At 41.0% G+C, this 25,814-nt stretch overlaps 1 protein-coding gene across 1 annotated transcript in view; it reads right to left on the bottom strand.

Annotated features, from left to right (window-relative positions):
• Positions 1 to 2,176: 2,176 nt before the first annotated feature.
• The window catches only part of bahd1 (bromo adjacent homology domain containing 1), a 27,824-nt gene continuing 4,186 nt past the window's right edge, over positions 2,177 to 25,814 (bottom strand). The window contains exons 2-7 of the mRNA XM_023393780.2: positions 12,378 to 14,154; positions 8,156 to 8,565; positions 7,694 to 7,853; positions 7,503 to 7,582; positions 6,337 to 6,428; positions 2,177 to 6,073 (exon numbers count right to left, since the gene is read on the bottom strand). Coding sequence (XP_023249548.1) covers positions 5,881 to 6,073; positions 6,337 to 6,428; positions 7,503 to 7,582; positions 7,694 to 7,853; positions 8,156 to 8,565; positions 12,378 to 14,025 — 2,583 coding nt within the window. The 5' untranslated portion in view covers positions 14,026 to 14,154 and the 3' untranslated portion in view covers positions 2,177 to 5,880. The remainder of the gene's footprint in view (positions 6,074 to 6,336; positions 6,429 to 7,502; positions 7,583 to 7,693; positions 7,854 to 8,155; positions 8,566 to 12,377; positions 14,155 to 25,814) is intronic.

Here is a 25,814-nt window from a genome sequence, read left to right as displayed (position 1 = left end):
GCAAGAAAAAAAAAAAACAGCATCAAATCACCTCAATAAACTGAAACTTCCCAAAGAGTAAAGCCACCGTACCTGTGATTCAGTACATCACTATTGTGTTCAGCCGTTCAGAGCGCAGGAGATGTTGAGAAGAGACGACAGTGGTAATTGGAATGAGTCAGTCTGTGGAAAGCCTTGCAGGTGGTGTAATTTAAACACCTCAGGACCTCTACTGAAATACTCTGGCCCTCAGCACAAAATCATGTCTTACATGACATGAGAAAACCCCAATTTAAGGCCATTTCTTCACCTCTCCAGATACTTTCCTTCTGACGCATGGTAAAATCTTTTGTTGGAGAGGCTTTTGGGAAAAAGGCAACATATTGTACTTGTAGAAAACAGTAAATGGCTATTGACATTCATTTACAGCAGTTGGTCACAGCATCAACTGCTTCATCTGTGAAAGTATAAGTGAAAGCACCTAGTGGTTCCCAACTCTTTTTTGTCCGACGTACCTCCATATGAACTCAAGTATCTTTCGCCATGTTCCACATACGTTCATTTCAGTTGATATTTTTTTGTGTTTGTTATACTATGACCTCATTACTTTTAGCTAGTTAACAAATTAAATTGTTTATAAATCAAATTTGTGGTTGAAATTGTTAGCTGAAAGGAAATCATTCATTTTAGCTACATTTTAAAAAATCTAATACTTATAGCTATTTCAACTGTTTAACCAGTAAATTAGTTTACTTTTAGCTAACTATTTAACAGTTTTTGTCCTTTTAGCTATTTCAAGTGTTTATCCATTACTTTTACTTAAGTAAAAGTAAGGTGAAATGATTAACTATTTCAAATGTTTGTCCATTACTTAAAGGTAACTATTTTAACTGTTTAACCTTAACCATTTAAAGTTTAATCCTTACTTTTACTTAACAATTTCAGTTGTTATCCATTACTTTTAGCTACATATTTCAACTATTAATCATTTTAACTAACTATCTCAAGTGTTTCTATTACTTCTCCTTAACAATTTCTAATGTTTATCAGTTACTTTTATTGCAGAAGTAACCCCCGGTGTGCAACCAACCCCTGGTTGGGAATCACAGATCCTATACATGGCTGTCACTGCAGGAAACAAGTCATATTCATAGAAACACATTCCCTGCACAATGATGATTGAGAGCGCACACAGGTACACACTCCCACTACTAAATACTCTGTGAACTGAAGCAGCTGAACTCTACGACTCAAATCCCACACATGCTCGCTGTTATAGATGCAAATGATTTACCTCCTCATGCCATTAAAAATCTCATAACCTCATGAGTTATGCCAGAGCCCTCATACATATTCATCAGTCCTGATTATTGATGTTAGATGATTTATGTCTCCTTGTGTCTGCTTTCAAGATGCTCACGCTCTTGTCCTTCCTGTCACGGTCTATGCGGCACATCAGATACATGGGATCGTAATCAGTTCAGGTGGGAAGAGTAGAAAAGTCGAGTGAAAGGCTTGAGGCAATGAAAAGAAAAGTGACTTTGATTCACATGGATAAATTATTATTTTTCTTTGTGTTTTCCTCTGTAGATTTAAATGCATATAGGCTGATGAATAATTCCCGAAATAAAGAAAACATTCAGATTGCCCTCACGCACCAGACATGAAACTCTAAGTTTTTCTTGCATGGATATATATATATATATATATATATGATATAATAATTTAAATTAATAATTAAATTGTTTTTTTAATTTTTAAAAAAAAGTGTAAAAAGAAACAACAGACAGTCATCATTACACAGGAGCTTGACCAACCTTATTAAGTTTGTAATGTGGATACAGCTTGCTGCCTCAAGTATCCTGCAAACCTGTAGTCACTTAATATTGACTACATGTGTCAATGTTGTCTTTTAAATATTGTCTCTGCAGTTCTGCATGACCCTTTTCTGTAGAGCATTAACTTCTCTCATACAATATTTGTCACATCAGTATTAAGATAATGTGAAACACCCCTCAGTGCAGCGATCACCGTGATAACTGTGTTTAATTAAACCAGGTCAGACATAAAAACATTGGCAGAGTGAGCCACCGTGTGGGCAACAACCATTACTACAGCTGACGACCCGGCTAGAGTATCTGCCAAGTAAACTTGATGTAAGCCATAAATAAAAAAAATAAAAAAAATTTCAAACATGTTCAAACTCATATATTATTTATTACAATTAAATATTTTTCTTATATTACAGAGGTCCATTTGAAACCATACAAATAATCTGTGCTGTGATTAATATTTCCAAGATACCTCCGAAACGCCATGCAAAGAATATGAACATAAATTCAGATCAGAAGAACCAAAGTCTAGGTTTTTGTACACCTGGGAATGAAGTTAAATTCAGTTTAATACCATCCTCTCTCTCTCTCTCTCTATTTGGTGCAAACATTTCTTTGTGGTGATTCAAGATCAGACCAGCGTCATCTGACAAAAATGAAAGGCATTTGGAAGGTGAGTAAAAACAACAGCAACTGCTCGTCCTTCTCTTCATGGAAAACGCTTGGAATATATACGGGTTAATGGGAATAGGCACAGAGGACCAACTAAGACATAAGTATCACACATCTTGATTAAACATAATTAGTTGGCTGAGTGATTCCTAAGGGCATGATATGAACTGTGTGTGGTTTCTAACACTGATCCAGAACACCCGATTGGATTTGAAAATGAAATCAAACCAAATGTAGTTTACCCAGTTCTGCTTTGTAGTATTGTCCTGTTTGGGCTTTACTACATTCATCATGCATCGATATTCAAAAAAATGTTTCCTTCAGTGGAGAGATCTTTCTACCATTTTCATACGATCATTTTCAGACTGATTACCTTTGGTTTACTGAGAAAGGCAGGTTGATGACAAGGTCTATTCTCTTCATTTTAGTCTAGTGAACTGAATTAACCAAAATGAATATATTTATTCAGGTAGACAGGATGTGGGCAGTTTATAGTGATATTCCACCCAAAACCTTTCGACTATCAAAGACTCACCCCCTGTGCTTGCAAGGTAGCGACAGGTAGCTTGTACTTTCCTCCTTCACGTGGAACAGCGCTTGTGGATACTCAGTACAGCGACAAGTTTCAAAGCAGAGTAAAAAATGTTTCGTCTCAAATACTCCTGCATAATCCATTTCTTCACTGTCCATGGCAAAGTACACCACGTCTGTGTTGTGCTAGCACCATCCACAAAGCTCTGCCAAAAAGTTTCTTTAGCAATATTTTGGCAAAAAAAGTGGTTGTTCGGAACATAATGAGGATGCAGATGGACAGTAGATGAAAGTGGATTTTGCTGAAGAAGTTTCTACGGACTTCTTGGTACTGTTTGTACCAAACCTAGTAGTTCAGTAATTAATCGCAATTGTTACAAATCAAGCTAACCACAGCTTCTGTTATTTGAGAAGGATAAAACCACAAACTTGTAGGAAATGTTTGACATTTTATGAAAAAATACGTTCTTGTAGAGAGTTAGATGAAAAGATCAAGACCACTCCCGTGTCTGTATGTCAAATATGAAGCTCTAGCTAACCGGTTAGCTTAGTAGCTAAACAAAGACTGGAGGTAGGTGGAAAATGCAGCACTCTTGCTTTCACAGTTTGATTGTTACAGATTAAACAACATATCATTTGTTAATTTGTGAACTTTAGAGGTACTGGTGCTGGTAGGTGGTTTTAGTCGCAGGCTAACTGTTTACCGCTGCTTCCAGTCTTTATGTGATTGAGTGGTATCAATCCTCCCACCTAACACTGCAAGAATGTGAATCAGTGTATTTTTCAAAATGTGAAACGGTTCTTTAACAGCCATCTCGTCTTCAGGTGTTCGATACTAAATCAAATGTGCAGACATTTGTCAAAATAAAAGTGTTGATCACTGGTTAGTTTTATGTTTAAGATCATATGAATGAGATGGACCTGAGATGCATTTCAAGCATCTAGGAATCAAGATCAGCACACTAAGAAGCTTCATAACCCCAGGCTGACATTGGTACACATTTCTAAATGAAAGGCTGGGAATGTTCTATAAGGCAGCAAGATCAAGGGCACAGGCTAATGGTAAGGTACATTTAAATCATTGTAGCATTCGGCATTTAAAAGGTGAAGAGGCAAAGCTTTATCATCTGAGGACATGTGAAAGGAGAATGACAGGAAGCTGGGAGAGGCCAAGGTACGTTTTGGTCCTGCACGCTAAGCATCTCTGGTCACATGTTATCAGGTGTCCTTCAAACTGTAGCTGATATCCTTCCAAACACCTCCAGGTGCGTCCTCGAGGACTTCAACATCTCAAAACAACATTTAATAGGCTTGTATCGGGCAAGCGAGCTCAATCAATCACAGATACACTATTGCAAATGACTCACACACTTTTCATCTTAGACAGTGCAGCTAAGGAGAGACAATGTTGACCTTCCTTCTAATCAGGAGTGAAAGCCACTCATCTAAAACTCTATTCTTTAAAATTATCTTTTGAAAATAAATTATATTTTCTCAGTACAGAAATAAATACATATCTTCTCTCAAACATAGGAATGAATCATTATCACAGATCTAAATGCTACACTGAATACATTACTCACCATCTCATTGGTGAAGAAACAAGAATATAGGTGACTAACTGATGCCATCTGCCAGGATCAGACACTCATCCAGACATAAATGCAAATATACAGTTAGCTGACACCAGAGTCGAATCACACCTCTGGCAAACAGCTTTGAGAAAGTAAAATATCCCTCAGCATTGGCATAACAAAAATCCCCTCAACGCTTAGCTCGTTGGACATCTTCACACTGCGAAACCAAACAAACTCAACTGTGCCTTCTTTGTAGCGTGCACGGTCCGTCCTACAGTGCGAAAATCACCACAGAGGTGAATTTCAGAGTTACAGATAAGACATAAAACCTATAATTATCCTAGAAACTAAGAAGAGATGTAGCGGAAAAAACTTCCACATTCCATTGTTTGCTGTGCATGAAAGTGATCAGTGATAATAAAACTGCGTATATTTAATCAAATCTTTTGATCGAGACCTTTCTTCACAGCTGTGTTCAGAGTTTACTACATAGATCTACACGTCGATTACACTTACATGAAAATGGAAATGTTAAATTATAGAATATTTTTTAAATGTTGGAAATATGCTTATTTTCTTTCTCACTGATATTTATGTCTGTATAGTCTGTTAGCTTAGCTTAGCATGAAGACGGGAGGCTAGCTGTTTCCAGCTGCTAAATGTCTGTTGCTTTACCGTACAGACATGAGAGTGGTATCAATCTTCTCCTTTAGCTTTTGGGAAGAAATAGACGAATCAACCGCAAATTACAGAGAAATCTAATGATAAATGTAATTAAGTCTTCAGCAACTGAGAAATCTCTTTGTTTCAGCACAGTATGTCTCAGATTTTCTTTATCCATGGCGTATCATGGAGACTTTTTGTGCCTCATAATCTGCAGGCAGGTAGTAACATTATTCACATGTAACATCAACTTCTCCTCATATCTATCAAATGTCACATTTCTAAGAGCTACAGTAGCATTTTCTACAGCAGAGTATATTCCAGGTTCTTCACACAGCTGCTACAACACCAGAGAGCCATGTATGATAAAGACCATTTACACTGCCATAATAACAACTCATATACAATATGTCAGACCGTTACTCTTGCTAAATAAATGTGTGGCATGTTAAGTATGAACAAGTGATAATAAATCAAAAGAAGCTCATGTCTCCTTCATCCTAAACTTCCAGTTCCTCTCTCACAGAGGCAGCAGGTAGGTTTGTAGCTAATTAAAGTTGTGGAGGATGAAACCAGAGTAACATTAGCTCACGTCCCATAGCACAACGTGTCATGCCCGTCAGATGCTACTGGAGGTTCTTGAGGAGGCGTCCATAGCGGAAGTCATAGACGTGTCGGCTGAAAAACACCAGCTCTGGGTCGATGTCATCGGGCACACAGTGGTGGGTGGGCATGGCGTTGCCAACAATGGGTGGCACCACGAGGGAGGCGGCACTGTCATGTACGCCCTCCCTACGGCGTTTTACCAAGGCACAAAATCTGGTACACAGCACATAACACAGGACATCAAGCTCAATCAGAATCCAGAAACAATCAGAAAAACAATAAAACGTGTTTCCCTGCAGCTTCAAACTGTCGGAGAACTAAGAAAACCTGATTTAAAAGAGCTTTATAAACCATTACTGTAGAATCTCCACAGGACCGTGTAATCTTTCAAAAGCAATGTGTTTTATGCAAAAGAAATGGGATTGAAAGAAAAATGCTAAAGTCACCACAATATGTAAAAATGCTTTCTCTCTTACCGACAATACTGTGCCAATGTTAGGACATAGCATTTGTCTTCAATACAGGCCACACTGTTCACATCCTGGTGACGGGACGCAAAGATCTCATTCTGGGGAAAGAGAGTCGGGTTTTAATTCATGTGTTAGTTCAAAAAAATAAATAAATAAAGTGTTATTTAGCAACATTTGAACCCAATAAAGCTTCACAGTTGGTTCACATAATCCTTGATTGAGCTGGAGCTAAAAAGATAACATCTGTCTGTTGTGTTGTACACAAGCACTCCTGTCTAACGTTCTCTCCCAGATGTAAAGGCAGATTCACAGGAGAAAGGCGTTTCACTTCTTCCTCTGAGACTGAGCCTCGCTACTGTCCTCACACTGCTGCTGCCATGAAGTGTTTGTTGTCTGTTAGTGCAGCTGGGAAATGACGGTCTTTATGTGGTTTATTGTTTCTAGAGATTGAATTAAAGTGCAACTTGTTCCTTTTGGGAGATTACTGACAGGAAGCGAGCGCAACAGAAGCTATTCCTCAACATGCCTGTGTATGTGTGTGTGTGTGTGTGTGTTTATGTGCTAACTTCTCTTTGAAACACTTGTGCAGTTACTGGATCTACCTGAAAATCTGAGAAGTTTTTTTTATCTAAAAAGTCTTCTCTTGAAGCCTGATGTGTTTATTTTGATGCAAACTCACAGAATGGGCAGATGCTCAAGGGTTATGGATAAATTGATTGCAAAGTAAAGCAGATATTTTACTGTAGACACTTATGAATGAAAAAAAGAGGCTCTGCTTAAATTCTTGTATTTGATGATGATTTTCTTGTTGTCAGCAAAACTCAAGAAAAGTCCAAAAGCCCCATGGCAATTTTTCTTATTTAAAAATGCATCAAAACATATATATTTGATTCTGAATAAAGGGAAATTGATTTAGGAAGTTGGGCACTGTATTTTTTTTTTTTTCTTTTCAAATATTACTTGTAAAGGAGTAAATGGTGCATTTGTTGGGGACTATTTTCAGCTGCGGATTTATACATATTTACTGCTGTAGTGAGTTAAAAGCTAAGATGGTTTGTATGAATATTCTAGCCATACTTGCATGCAGTTTAATATAGTAAACTGATTTACAAACACTTTTCCCACTGTATCTGCTGACCACCTGCTGTCATACCAGGGGATTTGCTTCTCACCTCACAATGTATGCTGGGGTTGCGTCCCCCCTGTGTGTGTTCTGGACGGTAATACCAAAACAAGCTCATCATCAGCTCTCCTGAAGAAAAAGAAACACACAATTCACTGTTGAAGCTTAAGGTAGTTATGGCTGCATTACTTCAGCTTCTCTTGTGCTGTGAGTAAACACTCTGTACAGCGGCTGTCTTACCTGACTCCGGCTCTTCCCACAGAGCTGAGATCTTGGCCACATAAGGCAGAGACTTCTTCCGGGGTCCAGATTTCAGCAGAACAGTGTCTCTGACGCGAATCAGGTCCCCGTCCCTCTGGACTCCCTCAAAACACTTCCTCAGCACCAGAGTCTCCTCCCCCTGAGAACACAGGCGGCAGGAAATACTGACTCTTCCAGTAGCTACAAACTGATTAGCTGTGAGAGGCTGTGGAGTAAAATGCTGGAGGATTTAATTTGTATTGAACGACTTCTGTGTCTTGACAGGAATGTGGACAGTCAGGTGTTTGGATGAAATGCAGTGAACAGTGAATCAGCCCTGATGTGACAATGACACATGTATAATAAATCATCCCAAAGTCAAGTTAAATTACACCAGATTTAATTACAAGTGGCAACATCATGGCTGCATCAAAAACCACCAGTATGACTTTTTCTACATACCACAGAGAAAACCTCTTTCTGAAAGGGCAGGCCAACTGGCCGCCAGCCGTTGGTGGTTTTTTGGCGGCCGTTCTTCGGCTGCTTGGCAACCGATCGCTCTCTGACACTGGGAGAGTTGAGCTTCTGTTTCTTGTCCCTGTTGAGAGGGCAGACAGCCGAGCTGATGCTGCCGGTGCTGCGTGCGCCAGACTTTGACCCGCTGGGCGGCTTGGCACTCTGCGGGCACTCCTTCGCCACCTGCAGCGGAGGCTGTGGTTGGCTGGGGTCGGACAGCGGAGTCTGAACATGGGGCACTGATTGGCCGGCTGGAGGCACAGTGGGAATGGGGCAGCCAGTGAGGATTCTGGGGCTGGGAGAGATGGGGATGGAGGAAGAGCTGTGATGGTCATTGAGGGTTGATGGGTAGTCGTCTGAGGAAGGAACAGAAAAGGAAAGATAATGAAGTAGAGTGACAGACTGAAACATGTGCACACAGCCCTTTAAGCAGCAGCCACAGTGATCAACAACCTTTAACAAGGTTACATAATAGAGACATGAACTGCACTCAGCTGTTATTAGTTCTGCTGAAGCAGCACAAAAAACAAACAGAGCATCAATTAAGGTCAATTATAGCCTTTAACAGAGCAGCCACAAACACATACACGCACACACGCACGCATGCACGCACGCACACACAGACACACACACACACTATAGTACCCACATAAAACCGACAGTGAAAAACACTAACATCCACCTGTGTGCAAGATAACAAGAACAGGGTGTACACTCTCCCATAATACAGCTGTGGTGATGACACCACAGGGCCTTATGTGTACACCTGGCGCAAAGCGAACCACAACTGTCTTTGCGCATTTCGCACTGACGCAGTTGTCATTTTCCTGTCCAGTGACGAAACTGTTTAAACAGCAGATGTACTTGCGCCCATCTGAGCGCCAAGGGCGTGTTGATCTTAAAATGAGGTGTGGTCAGCCGCATTTTTGGCGCATTGTTATCTTTAGGCAGCAGAAAGCGATTGCATGACTCACCAACAAAAAAATCTGGTCTGAAATCAATGGCACAGTATTTCACTGTTATTTTATCATCAAGAGAGTAATATGTGCCTACATAAGTACATAAGCGGGTGCAGAATACACTCTGTTGCGCACAAGCAGAGTGTGCTGGAAAGTCAGGTGAAAGATTAAAATACAGCTGTTACATCTGTTAATATAGAGCCCATTAAAGGTAAACTAATGGTCAATTTACTCCAGCGTGATCTCTCAGCTCTGTGGATCCAAACCTCAGGAGAAGCCTTCATTTGCTCCACATAGAATACATTAACATCAGACTACATTTGACATCAGGCCGCTTGGTTTGCAGTGAGCCTACTGAAGATGCATACATAGAGGCAGGGGTGAAACCCCACTAAATACATTTACTCAAGAACTATACTTGAGTACAGCTATACTTGATAACTTAACAGTTTTTAAATACAAATTTTCTGCCGCTTTATTATTCTGCATCACTATAGTTAAGAGGGAAACAATTAACATTTTCTCCACCACATCTATTTGACAGCTGAAGTAGTAACCAGCTACTCTGCAGATTAACATTTTATGTTAATCTGCAATTGCCTTTCACAAAGTTGTGAAATACACTGCACCAACAGTATATACTGTAAATGGCTCAAAGAAGCATAAACATTAAACTGCTACTTATGCAGTAGTGATAATGCAGTGACTACTTTTATTGTTTAAATGTGCAACAGCTGACTCTTTGAACAGCTGGGAGTAAAAGAAAAAAAGCTGTAAACTTAACACCAGCTGCAAAGCCAACAGTTGCCTATTTATACATCCAGCAGATACAGAACATTAGCTTTCATTCAGAGAGAGTTAGTGGCCGTCTAATGAATGGTTATGTGGACAGGTCAAATATTCACTCTGCTTATAACATTGTTTACGTCTTCACCACCTCCTGAGAGGCATTTCTGGCTGCTAAATGCAGACACTTATACTGGCTAATTAAACCTGTGCTCAGGTTGAAGTTGGGTGGAGTCTTGCTGGGAATAACACGAGGTCACCAAAGTGCATGTACTAATAAGGCTAAGTTCTGCCACCCCCGACAACAATGAGCAGGAGAGCGAGAGAGATGTTAAAGGCAGCACCTATGCAGGTGGACCTTAAGCCTTTTTCACAGCAGAGATTTTGACTTGTCACAGTCGGAAAAGCACAAGTGTTACTAATAACATTAACAATGTCTCTGTTGTGACATTGTTCTTTGGATAAGCAGCTAAATGGAATTCACACATCATCTGTTACTTACACTCGTGCTTTTCCTACAGTGACATGTCAAAATGTGCTCAGTGAAAAACGCCTATTTGTCAAGATTTCCACTGAGACGAAGGTTGACAGCGCGCTTGTAGACAAGAGTATCAACCCTCACAGCCTGACCTGGTTTTGGCTGCTGGAGACCAAGGAAAGGGGTGTGTGTGTGTGTGTGTGTGTGTGTGTGTGTGTGTGTGTGTGTGTGTGTGTGTGTGTGTCTGTGTGTGTGTGTTCATCTGTGATCGAGTGTGATCAAGGGTCATTTTAACCTCCTAAGACCCGAGCTCTATTCTTTGCTATATAGGCTGATTGGGACCTGAGAAAAATGATGTCCACATATGAGGACATTAGTTTTAAATTTCGATTACTGAGTCGCAGTATAATATCCTCATATGTGGTCACCAGGCCCTTGTTCAGAAAAAGTTAGTATTGTGGTCTAAAGAACCCAAAATGTGAGGTCCACATATGTGGACGCCAGGTCCTAGGAGGTTAAGGTCACATTCAGGTGTTTTTACCAATGCACCCACACATTCAGGCAGACACACATACCCACACCCACACACACACACACACACACACACACACACACACACACACACACACACACACACACACACACACACACACACACAGTTACACTGCAGAAATCAAAGAAAAAAACCTTTGCTTGTTCAGGGTCACATCTCCGGCTTGAACACAGTAACTTGCTGCTGACACTCGAGCTCATACATCAGCTCATTAGGTTTCAGCTGCACAGGCCTCGTATTCACTGTCCGGCGGCCGGTATTCAAACTGAGACAAAAGAGGTCTTGCCCTTTTATCTGATATTTTTTTGTTACTTCCCACTCAAGTGACATTCCAAAATGGGAAATTAAAAATGCCTGACATAATAGCTATTCTCAGCACATTGTACTGCTCTGGCAGCCGGATGAAAGGGGACGCTGCATGCAAAATAACCTTATAACCACAGTGTGCTCATGAACATTTAATACTTAAACTTATTAGGAAGCCCTGCTGTCTTACTTAAAGCAGCCCCTGATATTACACATGAAGTTCATCTTACTCGACCTGTGAAAACAGTTTAATTTCTTTTGTGGCTCTGAGGGGAGCTTTCTAAAGTCTGGAAAATAACCTGGATGTGTCGCAGTATATCTTGACTCAGGCTTGGAAACTACAAATTTATAACAAAAAAACTATATAAACTGCAGGCATGGAGTTTGAAAGTCATGGGCCATTATCAAGGAGGGGAAGTCTAACAAAAGATACCATTGAGTTGCATTACGAGATTCAGAGGATCCAGCATTTTTTAACTTGACCTACTAGGGACTGAACGTCATAATATCTCAGCCTCTGCTGCAGCGCTTTTGATCATTATTTTTTTCTAATCCGTCTCTTGTAAACCTCCCGACTTTGTAAAACACACAACGTTAAACTCACTGGGGGTGACCCTTTCAATCAGTGATCTCTGGTCTTCACCATCTAACACGGCAGTTTGTACACCATTTGCATTTACCACCCAATCACATCTTTTTTTCAAGACCTGGCAAACAAACGTAACCCGGACCAATATTTACTTTGAGTTTTTCTTTTTTTTCTTTTCTTTTTTTTCAATTGGGCATTTTACTCTTATCTGACAATAAGTAGTGGAGATACATCGAGAAATGACACACTACAGCAGTTTTTGTCAAACTGATATTTCCAAGATCAGAAAAGAATTTTCAAACGGTTAAGTCGACGTCCTTCTCCATATCTACATATCTGAGGTACTGCAGGAAGATGTCAGTGTTGTTGCATTAGTGCCATCAGGACAAATAACTGTGCATTAACTTATCTTGATAATATCTGTCGAAACAATTCTGACACAGTGCTGGAAATACATAAAAAGTAAACCTCGTAATGGCAGTCTGCTGTCTACTCACCTCTTTTGATGCTGTGGTTGCAGTTGGTGCAGTCTGTGGGGCTGAAGGAGCACCCTCCTCTGGCGATGGCTGGAATCACACTGGTATAAGCGGAGTAGCCGTTGATCCTGCAGGGCTCTCCATAGCACGCCTCTACTGAGGTGCAGCAGTACACCGGATGGCTAATCCCTGAGGGCTGCGGACCTGTGCTGGGGAGTAGTTTGGGTCTCTTGCCGCTCTTTGGGCATAAAGAAAGAGGTGATACAGGAGAGGGGGAGGAGTCCGGGTGGCTGAAGTGGACGTAGTAGCCAGGGAAACAGGTGTACGTGTGTGGGCTGATGGTTATGGCTGCTGGGTGGGCTACAGAATGAGGAGACTGAAGGTGGTGGTGATGATGATGGTGATGGTGATGGTGGTGGTGGAACACGTCGGACAGTGAGCCGTCCTCTGGTTCCTTGAAGGTCTTGTCCTCCAGGAAGAGGGCCAGTCTGTGACAGTACTCGACACACCTCTCCTGGGAGCAGCAGTAGCAGGAAGACACCTCGGTCTCCACCTGCTCCTCTTTGATTGTTTTTAAGGAGAATCCCAGTCCAGAGCCACAATGGAGAGCGTGTTTGAGACACTCCTGCCCCCCCGTGGCGCCTTTCCACTCGGGATCCAAAGCCTCTGTCTTACATAAGCTACAGCATCCCTGGATGTTAGGGCCCAGCTGGGGATGGACTGGATCTTCTGTACCCTGTTGTCTGTGCTTTAGTTGCTCCTCATGTTTGGGATGCGTTGTTCTTTTGGTCTGCGTTGTTCCTTCACACAAGGGTTTACCACTAATCTCACCCTGAGTCGTAGCTGCTGCTTCGCTTCCACTCCCTGACTTGGACTCCGACTTCTTTTGCCGTTTGGTTCCATACGGGGCACTGGTGAGTTTCAGCAGCGTTGCAGCAGTGAGTCCCGCCTGACGCCGAGGGGTTGGCGCAAACAAACTGAGCCAGTCGATGTTAAGAGCTTCCACTGACGACCGTTTCTGTTTTTTAGGTTTCGCTTTCAGTGCTACTTTCCCTCCTGAAGAAACCTTTTTTGTTTTATGACCTCTATGTTCAGCTTCATTCAGACTATCTTTAGCTGCATCTTCATTGGAAGACGGCCGTTTCTTCACGAGATTGGAGGCGAGAGAATCGTCTTTGTAAAGCAGCAGGCTGTTGACGGCCTCAGCGTTCAGAGAGGCCATTCTCCGCCGGCGGGGCTCGAGGACAGGTGCCGGCAACATGAGTAAGGCGTCAGATTGGTTGATATTTGGTTCCAGTGCTTGATGATTGGCTGTGGAAGTTTTCTTTAGTCCAGATTTGGTCCTTCTTTGAATGGAGCTGGAGTGCAGCTTCTTTTTGACTTTAACGCTCTTTTGTTTCCCAGCTTTTGGTGCGTCCTTCACTTTACCCATGACTCCTTTCTCCTCCAGACGGGTGAGCAGGACGCAACAGTCCAGTGCGTCTCCATCACCCACCGCCAGCGTTTTCTTTCTACATCGGTGTGACTCTTTCTTATCATTCTTTTTCTTTCCTTTCAGCTCGTTCTTTCTCTCTTTCCCCTTTTTCACTCCACCTCCTCTTTCCTTGATTCCCTTCTCCTTCGGGGGCTTCCCACATTTCACTGGCAGGCTCCGCTGAGATTTCACCATGGTCTCAGCGTCCGGGAGCAGATACACCACCTCGTCTTCATCCAAGGGGTTTCACGATAGTGTGTTTCAGCTCAGAGAGGGACTTCAGTGAAGCATCATCATGGATTATCAGATGGGTCCATACACTCTCTGGGGAGACACAGATCAGACATTGAACAACACAGATTTCACTCTTGTAGAATCTGAGAGTGACTTAATGCAACAGACAGGATCTACTGATGCATTATTTAACAACCGGTTTTACTTAGTTTGCTGTCAATTTCCAGGTCCCCAGAGAATATGGCCACTTAGACAACCCTTCTCCTTAACATGCAAATACACTGCATACACAGGATGGAGGAGAAACTGAGATAAAGAGCACATTATAGTATTTTATGTTTAAGCATGAGGCTTTATGTACTCCAATTCATTTCCCACTTTTTTTACTCTTGTAGTTTAGAAATTTGCTTTGACTTAAGATTACAACTAAAATATATATATAAAAAATTGCCTTTTCATCCTTTGTATCAATAAAGACAATTCCCAGGTCCTTGAACCAATGTTGATTAAATGGCTCACAATCCACCACGAGCCCAACATAACAAGCTGAAATACAGAAGCAAAGAACAAGGCTAGATGAGACATTTATTTAATGCTTGATATGATGGATGCTTTAGGAAGTGATTTGAATCTTTAAATCACAATGCCACATCGATTTAATTTTAGGGCTTCAGTACAGATGATCTCCACAAGTGGAACTCGAGCTTCCCCAAAGAATAGGTTATTAGATTAGACTTGGAAAAAAACTGTGGAGACTGTTGTGCATTCTGTGGCTTCAGAAACTATTCAGACCACTTCACATTTTGCACACTTTACTGTCTTGTAGATTGAATTTTAAATCGATTTTTGCCTATTCAATAATCCATAATGACAAAGCGAAAAGAAATTTCAGAAAATGTATTTTTTTAAAAAAAAATCAAAAACAGAATACTTATTTTTACAAAAGTATTCAGGCCCTTTGCTGTGGCACTCTAAACTGTGGTTATGTGCATGTCAGGGCAAAAAAAAAAACTAAGCCATGAAGTCCAAGAAACTCCCTGTGGACCTGTGTGATAAAACTGTGATGAAGCACAGAGCAGGGCAAGAGTTTAAGGAGAGGTACTTGAAAAAAACCTACTCCGAGCACGCTCGACCTGAGACTGGGACAAGCTTTCAGCCAAGACAATGCTGGAGTGGCTTCAGGGTGAGTCTCTGACGCTCCATGAGTGGCCCCACTAAAGCCCAGACTTAAAGCCCATAGAACATCTGTGGAGAGACCTGAAGATGGTAGTTTACAGACACTTCCTATCCAATCTGACAGAGCTAGAGAAGATCTGCCAGGAAGAATGGGATAAACTGCCCAAATCCAGATGTGCAAAGCACGTAGAGATGCTTTCTGCCAAAAAAAACTTCTTCAAAGTACTGGATTAAGGGTCTAAATACTTTTGTAAATAAGACACTTAGTTTTAGATTTTTAATACATTTAAAAAAAAAAAAATTGATTTCAATTTGTTATTATGGATTATTGATTTTAGACTGAAATGGGTAATTCTATCAATTCAAAATTAAATCTACAACACACTAAAGTATTTAAAAAGTGAAGGGGCCTGAGTACTTTTTGAAGCTACTGCGTTTCAGTTGTCTACAAGGTCAAAAGGGGCAGCAAACACTTCATCACTAAATCACTGTGAGGTATGAAATCAAGGAATAATTCTCCAGCATTTGGAGACACAAAGACAACCAGTGTGATCATATGACTCGTAACAGATGCGCATCTCACCAAAACTGGTGGCAGAAAGACACAACCACGTCAACAAGCTGGCACAGCGCGCAGCAGAGCATCTCCAGCAGCTTCATACAGTAAAAGATGCAGGATTAGATTTAAGATCAGAGGCGTCCACCCCTCTGCTCTGTCAGCACAGAGAAACACCTCACTTTGGGAAAACCTTTAAGGTCCCCGATGGTTCGACCGCCAGTGACCTTTATGCAATGACACTCCTGTGTGCAGCATAAAGAGATGGATCATCCCTCTTTGCTGCAGCCATGAAACACAATTATGCTACTTGACCTCCAAGAAATAAGTCAACAACCATTTTTATATTAAGTGACTCTCCAGCCAGGAAATCATTCAGCTTCCACAACCACACGCCGTCTCAAAAAGGTTTCAGTTGCCGTCAATAACTGATACACACTGCACATGATCAATTAGGCGACTGATTTGTTTTTAACAAGCTGCTACGTGTCATGGTGCATTTCTACACACTCAGGTTGGTATCGTTACTCTCTTTTTCTGTCCAGCATGCGATTCAGCTGCTCCATCTCGGATGCCGTATATTTGTCAAATCTTTCTACACCAGCAAAATTTTGTGCTCTGCTCAAAAGTCAGTCTATAAAATGATCCATTTGCTGGCTTCACGCTGTTGTATATAATGTTACGAGTTGAGTGTATATATAAGGCTCCAACTCTGATCATTTTCAGTATTGATTAAGCTGCAGATTGTTGCCGGCCTTGGTCTAAAATTGTCAGAAAAGAGTGAAAATGCTCCTCACAATTTCTTAGAGTCTAAGATTACACATTTTAATGTCTTATATAAATAAGTGATAAATAACAGTATGATATTGGTAACAGTCATAAAAACTTAATTCTAAATATGTCAAAGAGACAGCGACGAGTGGTTATGAGTCAATAATGCATGCAAGACTGTTTTTGCACTGCATAATAATAATAATGATAATAATAATGACAGATTCACTTGACAGCTTATTTAGGCGGTGCAGTATTTACACGACTTCATGTCATCAAGTTTGCAGCAAATCTGCTATTCTTTCACCATGACAACTCGTTATCATGTGACACCTAATGAAGGGCTGTAAAAACCAAAAGCTGCTGTGGTTTTTGTTGAAGTGCTTTAATAACAAGGAACAGACAAGAGTGACTTCTATTTTATTACATTTTCTCCGTCTGTCAGTAACAATATACCAATCTGCCTATGATCGGCTGCAGTAAAATGACTGTAAAACTTGTAACGGATATTTCTAAAGCCTGAATATAACTTGTAAGCTATGATGTATTGTAGCATTTTATTCCCTCTTAAAACGACTGAGATCATACCCAGAGTCGAATTGAACTAAAAATACAAATGGAGTGGACGCAACTCTCTGGCTGGGCATTTTCAAACCATCTCATGGCTCGGTCTGCCCCTTATTGCCGAATGACTCGGTGAACCGTGAAATGCAATCCATGGGAGAGAAATTTAATTTCCAGATAACAAGAGGACAGAAGGAGCCTCACATTGAGTTTCTGTCTGTGGATATCAAATCAAGTTGCTTCATTTGACTAAGACAAGCGTGCACAATGGAAAGACAGGAGCTCGCTGAGGAGTCTCATCATTTCCCCGGGCTAGACCTTCACCACACTGACCACAACAAATAACAGGACAGATTCTTTCAGGTTAAAATGAATCCTGTGGTCTTCTTTTTGCTTGTTTTTTTTCATGCTGTTAATGAAAAAAAACACGGTGCCGATTCAGAAGCACTTTGCACAGCACAGCACACACACATGCAAACAGATTCTTGAAAAACATCTTTTTCAGGATATTCTGAGGGAATATTATAGACTCTTGTATTTCAGGAACTACCATGGATTATTGGTTAAATGGAGCCATTTTCTCATTATTTTTACATGGTAAAACTCAAAAAGCAGATGTGGCTACAACTTTTTCCCCTAAACTCAAACTCAAAGAGCACCTAGAGCAGAGGTGTGAGAAAGGAAATGATACAAAATGACATCTCCGTAAATTAATTCTGTGAAGCAGAGGGTGAAAGGTTCAAGAGATGAATCCGTGGTGTCGCAATATGATGTTTCTGATAAGATGGAATCAGAAAAGTGTTTTCTTCCCTTCAGACTTTCCTCCAATGACTAATTTTTTCTTGTGAAATACTAAATACCTAAATACTTCCTTTTCAGAATTCTGAAATTAGTCAAATGAAACAATGTGAGAGAGGAAAAAATAAAGAAAATCACTTCATTTTTAAATGCTCCTACTTACATTACACCTGTGATGATTGAGGAGTCACACAAAGACACTGCTTTGGTTTAAGGGGGTCACGAGCCAAAACAGTTGGACAATCTTAGCCTGCAAAGTAACTATAGCCACCAAACGAACGTGGGTAGTGAAGAATAAAAATATAAAACAGAAAATGGAAATACTCAAGTACTGAGTACAGTACCTGAGTAACTTTAGTCAAGACAGTTCAGGGTTAGCATAAGCAACAAAAAAGCAAAAATTAGAGAAATATATAGAATAATCTAATATTATTTTGATTAACTTGGATGTTCTATTTCTTTTGTATCACTTTAATTATCTTGTGAGCTTTCATATTCATCCTTGAACCCTTTTTAGGGTCTCGACACCCAGGTTTGAAACAACTGCCTTAAAAGATCAAATGGAAAGACATATTTTTACTCCTGAAACTACAGGGAATTGTTTTTTAAGAGAATAAAAAACTCACTTACTTAAATATAATACAACTCACAGTAAATGGAGCATAACTGCCACATAAAAACCTACTCAGTAATAATTCTGTGCCATGGATTTCTTTCTCTCTCTCTCTCTCCTCTTGAAGGCATATTATCTGACTGTAGTTTCATCTGTATCAAGAGTCGGATAGAGGAGGAGGTGGCTGCGCTGCCTGGCTGTCACACAGACTCATCCAGAAGAAGGACATGGTGTGGAGCTGTCATCATGAGAGAAAAAAGCCCCCAGGCAGCTGGTGTGCTGTGTGTGCAGCTTCAGATGTGCAATCACCAAGTCCACTTTCCTGGAGCAAATCAGCAGCAGTTCAACAGTCTTACACCACCAACACTAACCATCCTCCACCACCAACACCCCCACCACCACCTCCCTTCACCTCCATGCAGGTTCAGGCACCAGCAGTTAAAAACACACCCACATCCACTCGTGGATTATTTTAAGCAGAGAATGCAATTAAAGGGCAGCGCTATGCATGTCTTGTTAAAAAAGAAAAAAAAAAAAAAGCGAGAGAGAGACTCGCCTACTGGAGCTTGTAGTTGGCCATGGTGGTGGACAGTGTTAATCTGACAGCATGCCGTAGCAGGAGTGCAGGCTGTGATATGAGAAGTGGAAAAAAAAGCTCCACAGCGGAGAAACGAGTCTAAAACATCCAACCATCCTCGATCAACCGCGGGTTTTTGGAGCGGGGCTGCTGGTTAATATCAATATCATTACAGGAACTCGCATTAGGCTACAGCCGAGTTGTTAGATGCAGGCTAAACCCAACGATCCTATATCATCTCCAACTGTGACGGGAAATACAGCCGCGATTCATCATTACCTTGTGTGTCCCGTCGGAAATGAAAATCATCTCCCATCAGAATAAAAAAATATATAAATATATCCCCGGTCCGTGCCGTTTCTTTCGGTCAGTTTCTACTCGCTCGGGCTGTCGACCTGGAGAGCGATCCGCGGACCGAGCAGCCCACAGTAGCTGGAGACATGGTGAACAAATCGGTGAGCGGTGACCTACTTCCGAAGTGGCATGCTGGAGATAATATCCATGCGCTGCCTGCATTCACATTCGCCGTTGCACCGGGACATCCCTCCGTACTAACGCCAAATCACGCTCATGTTGCTGTGATATTCCTGCAGGGACTAAACTCTTTCACCGGTGGCGATTTTTTCTCTCTCCCCCCCCCCCTACGAAACGCGCACTGTAGTATGTTTTTAAATATAGGCTACATCTAAAATTAATTTGAGTAATATTTGGGTTTATTTCAGCCCAATGGTTTCCAGAGCCAAGACATCCCCGTGGAAATCACCAAACTTCCCCTAATAAGATCACTTCTTAAAAATAGGGACAGCGTCTAGCAATCATGTGGCAACGACAGTGATGGAAATGTATTTTATTGTTCTTATTTTCCCCTCAAATCAGCATTAAATCATTTTTTTTTAAAATCAGGAAATAAGGAGAAATTGAAAAAAATAAGCATCAAACGATGGTGAACAACACACTATAAACGTCACTACAGCACCTACAGAAATGCTACACCAGGATACTAACTTTAAACTCACTATAGTGAATGTCTAACATCTCCAAATTGAAATTGAGAAGTGACATGAAACACTAAAAATCACTATAAACTCACTCTGCATAAAGGTTTGGCCTATCACTATAAATAGCAGCATAATCATCATTATGTGTAAAATAACTGCCAACCCACTAATGAGTATTACATTCATAATAAAAACAATCATGAATCCCTCTTAACGAGGCTAAATAACTCTGTATTTCTTTCTTAAGAAATAAATCTGATGAATATTACACTGATACCTGCTACAATTGTCACCTGAAAGGTGACAATTGTAGCAACTGGTCCTTGAGGACAATGATTAAAGGCTACTGCAAGATCACTTAGTCCATTTCGGAAATATTGTAGAAAAAATATATAAGACTATTATAAACCGGCTGCGTATAAAACACGCTTAAGTTCCTATATTATGTGCGGTTAACAGTAACAAACATTATTAAATATAGAGCTGAATTGATAAGTCTACCTACAGAAATGCGCTCTAAGAACTTTTTCCCTATTCGGTGACATTTTAAACAAAATAAAAGGTAGATTATTTAATAATGAAAATGATAGTTGTAGCCCTACAATGACAGTGACAAAAATGTTTACGTATAAGATCATTGTCAAGTCACTATTAAGTAGCCTACTACATCCAAATATAAGGAATATTCCGCTGATTTTCTTTTTCCCTGTCAGATCAATGACAGCATATATCCCTCTTAATTAGTCTCATTTACTGTATCCTCTTGTCTTAATGATACATACAATCTAATAATATGGATGAGTGATCAGTCTCTGCTCGTCATTTATTACCCTGCTTCTTGAGGAAACACAGATAAGATTGGCCTGATATGACACACACACACACACACACACACACACAAAATACACTCGCAGTCAATGGAGACTGCTCAGCAGCTGGACTCGCTCTGTGGGTGCTCCGTTTACAGGAAAAATTCAATATCTGCTCCAAACAGCAGGTCCAGTCTTTTTGACAGCAACCTGATCGGAACGCCACCCCTTTATCAAGTTAGCATGTACCGTTAGTCAGAGTCAAGCTTAATTGGGGTAAATGCTGATTGTCCTCATCAATATCAGCTTTACATTGTGTAATTAAGAGCTGTAAACGAGCTGAGTGTGTTGAGTTAATGAGGCATGAGCACCGATGGAAGCTGAGGGAGTATAGACTGCTGAGAGCTGACCTGCAATGCAATAAACACACTGCAACACACTGCAGAGAGATGCATGAGTCCGACCAGGACGACTAAGTGCTTCCTACAAGCAGGAAGCACTCATTCACTCACTCACTCACTCACTCACTCACTGCTAGTGATGATACAGACAGCAGATATGTACATCATTACTGGATAGTCCAAACACTTCCTTCATCCAGCATTGATACCACTTTAGGGCTGTGAACACAACACTCACATTTTATCACCTTTTTAGTTGATGTGGCAAACTTATTAGCAAACTGCCTCATTATACATCCACCACACACAGCAACATAAACATATGACGTTGTGTTTCTGGCGACCTGCTCAATATTCACTCTTCTGTTAGCTCTGTTTCTCGTCACTACCAACTCGACCAAAAGAATTGAGACTGAACCAAAACATTAAAGCTGACAGCCAGAAAACCAAAACAATGGGCTGAAAGACAGAAGCGAGGCCAACTGCAGAGTCAGGTGATAATTCTCTGTGTGTTCGTCACCATTAGCGACCTTTTCACGTCACACACGGTCATTTCATCCATTGTTATTATAAAAACACACTGATTATAGCTGCTTTTACAGACTTGTTTAAAGGCACATTTCCTTTTGGTTTTAAAAGACAGTTATTGATACTTTGATCATGCTCTGCAGCTGAAGTGAAGCAAGCCAAACTGTGCATTTTTCTGTGTTTTGGAATCATTTTTAAAAAGAATTTAATTGTAGCAATTATCAATGAAGACAGGTCGGGCTGTTGGGGCTCAGGAGGTAGAGTGGGTTGTGCACTAATCAGAGGGTGGGTGGTTTGATCTCTAGGACGTGTCCCCCAAATTGCATCAGTGTATGAATGTGTTTGTGAATGTGGCATGTATTGTAAAGTGCTTTGAGTGGTCTCCAAGACTAGAAAAGCACTATATAAGTGCAGTCCATCCATTTCCAGGTGTGAATATCAACTAGAAGGACACTCAGAGAGTGCAGACCTCTGACAATGTCAATCAACATACACCAGACTTCAGAGAAAAAATAAATTCTAATTCGTAGTAAATTATCTGGATCTGCCCCAGAATGTAACGGGTTCTTCCCCGGCTCAATCCCCACCCCTCCACCGAGTTCAGTGCAACTCTGTTCGGTACTTTTTGCGTAATCATGCTGACAAATGACCAAACCAACAGACACAAATAAAAATAAAAAACTCCTAGGTGGAGGTAATAACCATGAAAAATCAATACTGAGGGGCGCAAAATATTATTCACAATATAATTATATAAAAAAAAGTAACACTTAAAAAAAACAGAACATCACACACATAACCCACAGGTTCCTTGACAAGTATCAAGTAGTTCAGGGAAATTAAAATTCCACTTCATCATCGTGTGCAGGGAGAAAGTCCCTCACGTGAGTAAGCATACACCTTGCAGTCCTGGGCCAAGACATGTAATATGATTATAAACTCAACAGTATTTTTTCAGAGTTGTGGTCCACTGTATCGTCTCAGTGTGCTCCAGACCATTTTCATCTCAGATATCTCCAAACTGATCTACATTTGGCCTTCTATCCCTATTCGACAAGATCTTGCCCCAGAAACCCTCATCTCGGGAGATATTTACTGAAGATGATGAATTTTTCATTCTGAAGGTGGAGAGATAGCATCGGGGGCGAGTGAAATAACACTGTAATACTTTATTGATCTCCCTCTCCTCTTGCCCCTGCCTGAAAAGTCAGAGCTCGGATTGTACCACAGACCAGCCGCCCTCGAGCTGCCGGAGCATCAGCGCACTGTAAACAAAAAGTTTACAAAAACAGCTACAGTATGTACTTGGACTGAAAGACTTTTTTTCATGAAAAAGAAAACAAGTTTACAAACTCTACCCTTCACATCTAAAAAGAATAGTAATAGCTACAATGTGAAGTCTGCTGTCATTTTAGAAGATGTTACATGTACGTCATAGTGTACCATTTCGAACTGCATTTAACTCACTCAGGGGTTTTTGCTGCTACAGCCTTACTTGGTCCGGTATGACCAGTAGCTTATGGTGGCTAATATAAGCTAACATTAGGAAACATAAGCTAGGTATAAAGGAGTAACTGAGTTCATCGACTTTATTCTTCTTCCATTCATGTGGAACTATTAGGCTTAACATACAGTTTTCCCCTTTTATTTATTTACTATTTATTTGTCCTAGTTAGCGTGTTGATCATTTTTCCAACAACCCACTGAAGCAGTGATCATCAGGATTTTTTATGACAATGTATCAAATGACAATGTGGAAACAATCTGACTGTGAAAACAGCTGATGCTAGTGATGAACCCGCAGAAAATTACCACCTGAATCTGTGGCTCCTCTTGCCTTTTTAGAGCTTCATAGCAAGTTTCAACTCCTTGTTTACCCATCAGGACCATGACTTTACTGTTTTGGTTCACTCTCTCTGCTTCCTTAGCATTGCTTTCAGCCAAATTAGGCAGCGATTTATAGTGAAAAAGCTTTAAAAAATCCATTGTACAGTACCTGCTCAGCACCAAACAGCAGAGAGACGCAGTTAGGGACCGGCTGGTGAACATAGTGGAGCATTCAGCAGCTAAAGAGCCAGATATTTCTCTCAGTAGTTGGCAAAGACCAAAAATGGAGCTAAAAGAGAGGGAATACTGGATTCGCCAGGTGCCCAGAAACAGCTTTGTTCTCCATGGCCTCAGCACCTACAAGGCCAGCCACAGCACTGCCACCACAGTAAAGGAGGCAGTATCCAGCAAAGAGGTTCACACTGGTAACGCTCAGAGCTAGTGTGGTTTCCTTCCTCATTGTCTCTGACATTATCTTCAGTGACGAAAGCGTCCAGAGAGTCATCACTGTCATGACAGGTACATAGGTCTGATGCCACTGTAATGGTGACTGTGTCCATCTATTCCTGACCCTTGTGAGCAATAACCCCTCCTTGGTGTTGTGACTGCGGTTACACACAGCAACAACATGTGAACGCACCAAAAATGTAATAAACATCTAATCCCCTAAAACCAATGTGGTTTATGTAGCCACATAGAGACAAGCAGCAAGTAGCTGGGCAACAAGTATTCACTTTCAATTTCGCAATGATCTATAAATACACGTTTCATTGTAAATATATTTTTAATGTGATTATTCCAACAGTATATGAGTAATCCAGTGAAGACATACAGGAGGCCTGAATACAGTGTTAACCAAAGCTTTTTTTCTTCTTTTTTTTAACAGTGTGTGACAGATTGAAATATTTGTGTCATGCATTGCTGATAGCAACAGTGTGATACATGACTGGTTTGTTTGTCTGACAACAACTTATTCACGCAAAAGAATGTTTGTGTGAGTTAAAATCATTTAAAATGGAGATTATCAGAATTTGAAGAGTGGAAAAACAGAAGAGTCAAATATAATAGGGCATGAGAGGAAAAGTGGGGGATTTTCCAGGGACAAAGCATGAAAACAATCTGATAAACTAAATATGAGGAAGAGATGAAACAAACAGGGCACACAGTGATGTCTAAGCCTTGAAACAACTGAGACACTTATAGTGAAAAAGTAGCTGAAAGCCAATAAAATGTTTAAAATCAACACACAAGTTAAGAAATTGTCAAGGACACAAAAGCACATGACATTGAAAGCCCTACGTATGCTGGTTTAGTAAGCTGTTATTTCTCAGCTTCAGTGTGTAGCCTACAGATGTAGAGATGATAGTTCAGCACTTCAGAGCAGATACAGGACAGGAAGTGTAATTATCTGCTTCTACTGTTCCTCTTCAAAGAGATGAGGCATGATGCCAGACAGCCTGATTGGAAAAGATGGAGAGGTGGAAAAAAGAGGGTTAAAGAGAGAGAAGATAGTCAGATGGAAAAAAAAGTGATGAAGACTGAACTCAGAAAGATCGAAGCAAAGCGCCAGAGAGGAGTTGGAAAGTGGAGAGGGAATCTCACACCTCACATCTCATTGAGCAGCAGAAAAGTCAGGCTTAGTAGGAATCAGAGGGACAATTTTTCACATTCACCCTTCTGCTTTTCTTTGCTTGACAGCTCCTCAGAGATACATCCGTTTGACACAGACCGTCTCGAGCGAGCAGGTGAGAACAAGGCGAAAGAAAAATTAAGAGAATGTGTTAGAGACAGCAATGGTGGGGGGCGGAGGGGGAGGGTGAAAAGACAAGAGAGTGATGGATTGAGATAGTACGGAGAATGGAGACAGAGAGAGATTGTCATCATCATCATGAACAATGACTCTCTGATAGGAGGCCTCTCGCTGGATATTCAGCCCAGCTGAGGAAGGAGTGAGGAGGGGGGGGCCGCCCGCCTGCCCACCTGCCAGGGTCTCAGTCATGCTTTTAGCATCTGCCAAACTGAAGGACGCTTAGTGCCATGTGCTTTTCACTGAAGAAGCCTGACGTTTGTCAGTCACAGTGAGGGCTTCTGTTCTGTTCGGCCGCAGCCAAACAGGGTTTAACGCCCCCCCC

Source organism: Seriola lalandi, unplaced genomic scaffold (assembly GCF_002814215.2).
Source record: "Seriola lalandi dorsalis isolate HSWRI2012SDOR001 ecotype SW California unplaced genomic scaffold, Sedor1 jcf7180002054942, whole genome shotgun sequence".
Taxonomy (NCBI): domain Eukaryota; kingdom Metazoa; phylum Chordata; class Actinopteri; order Carangiformes; family Carangidae; genus Seriola; species Seriola lalandi.
Note: the sequence above shows the minus strand (reverse complement) of the source record. Positions and strands in the feature narration are given on the sequence as shown.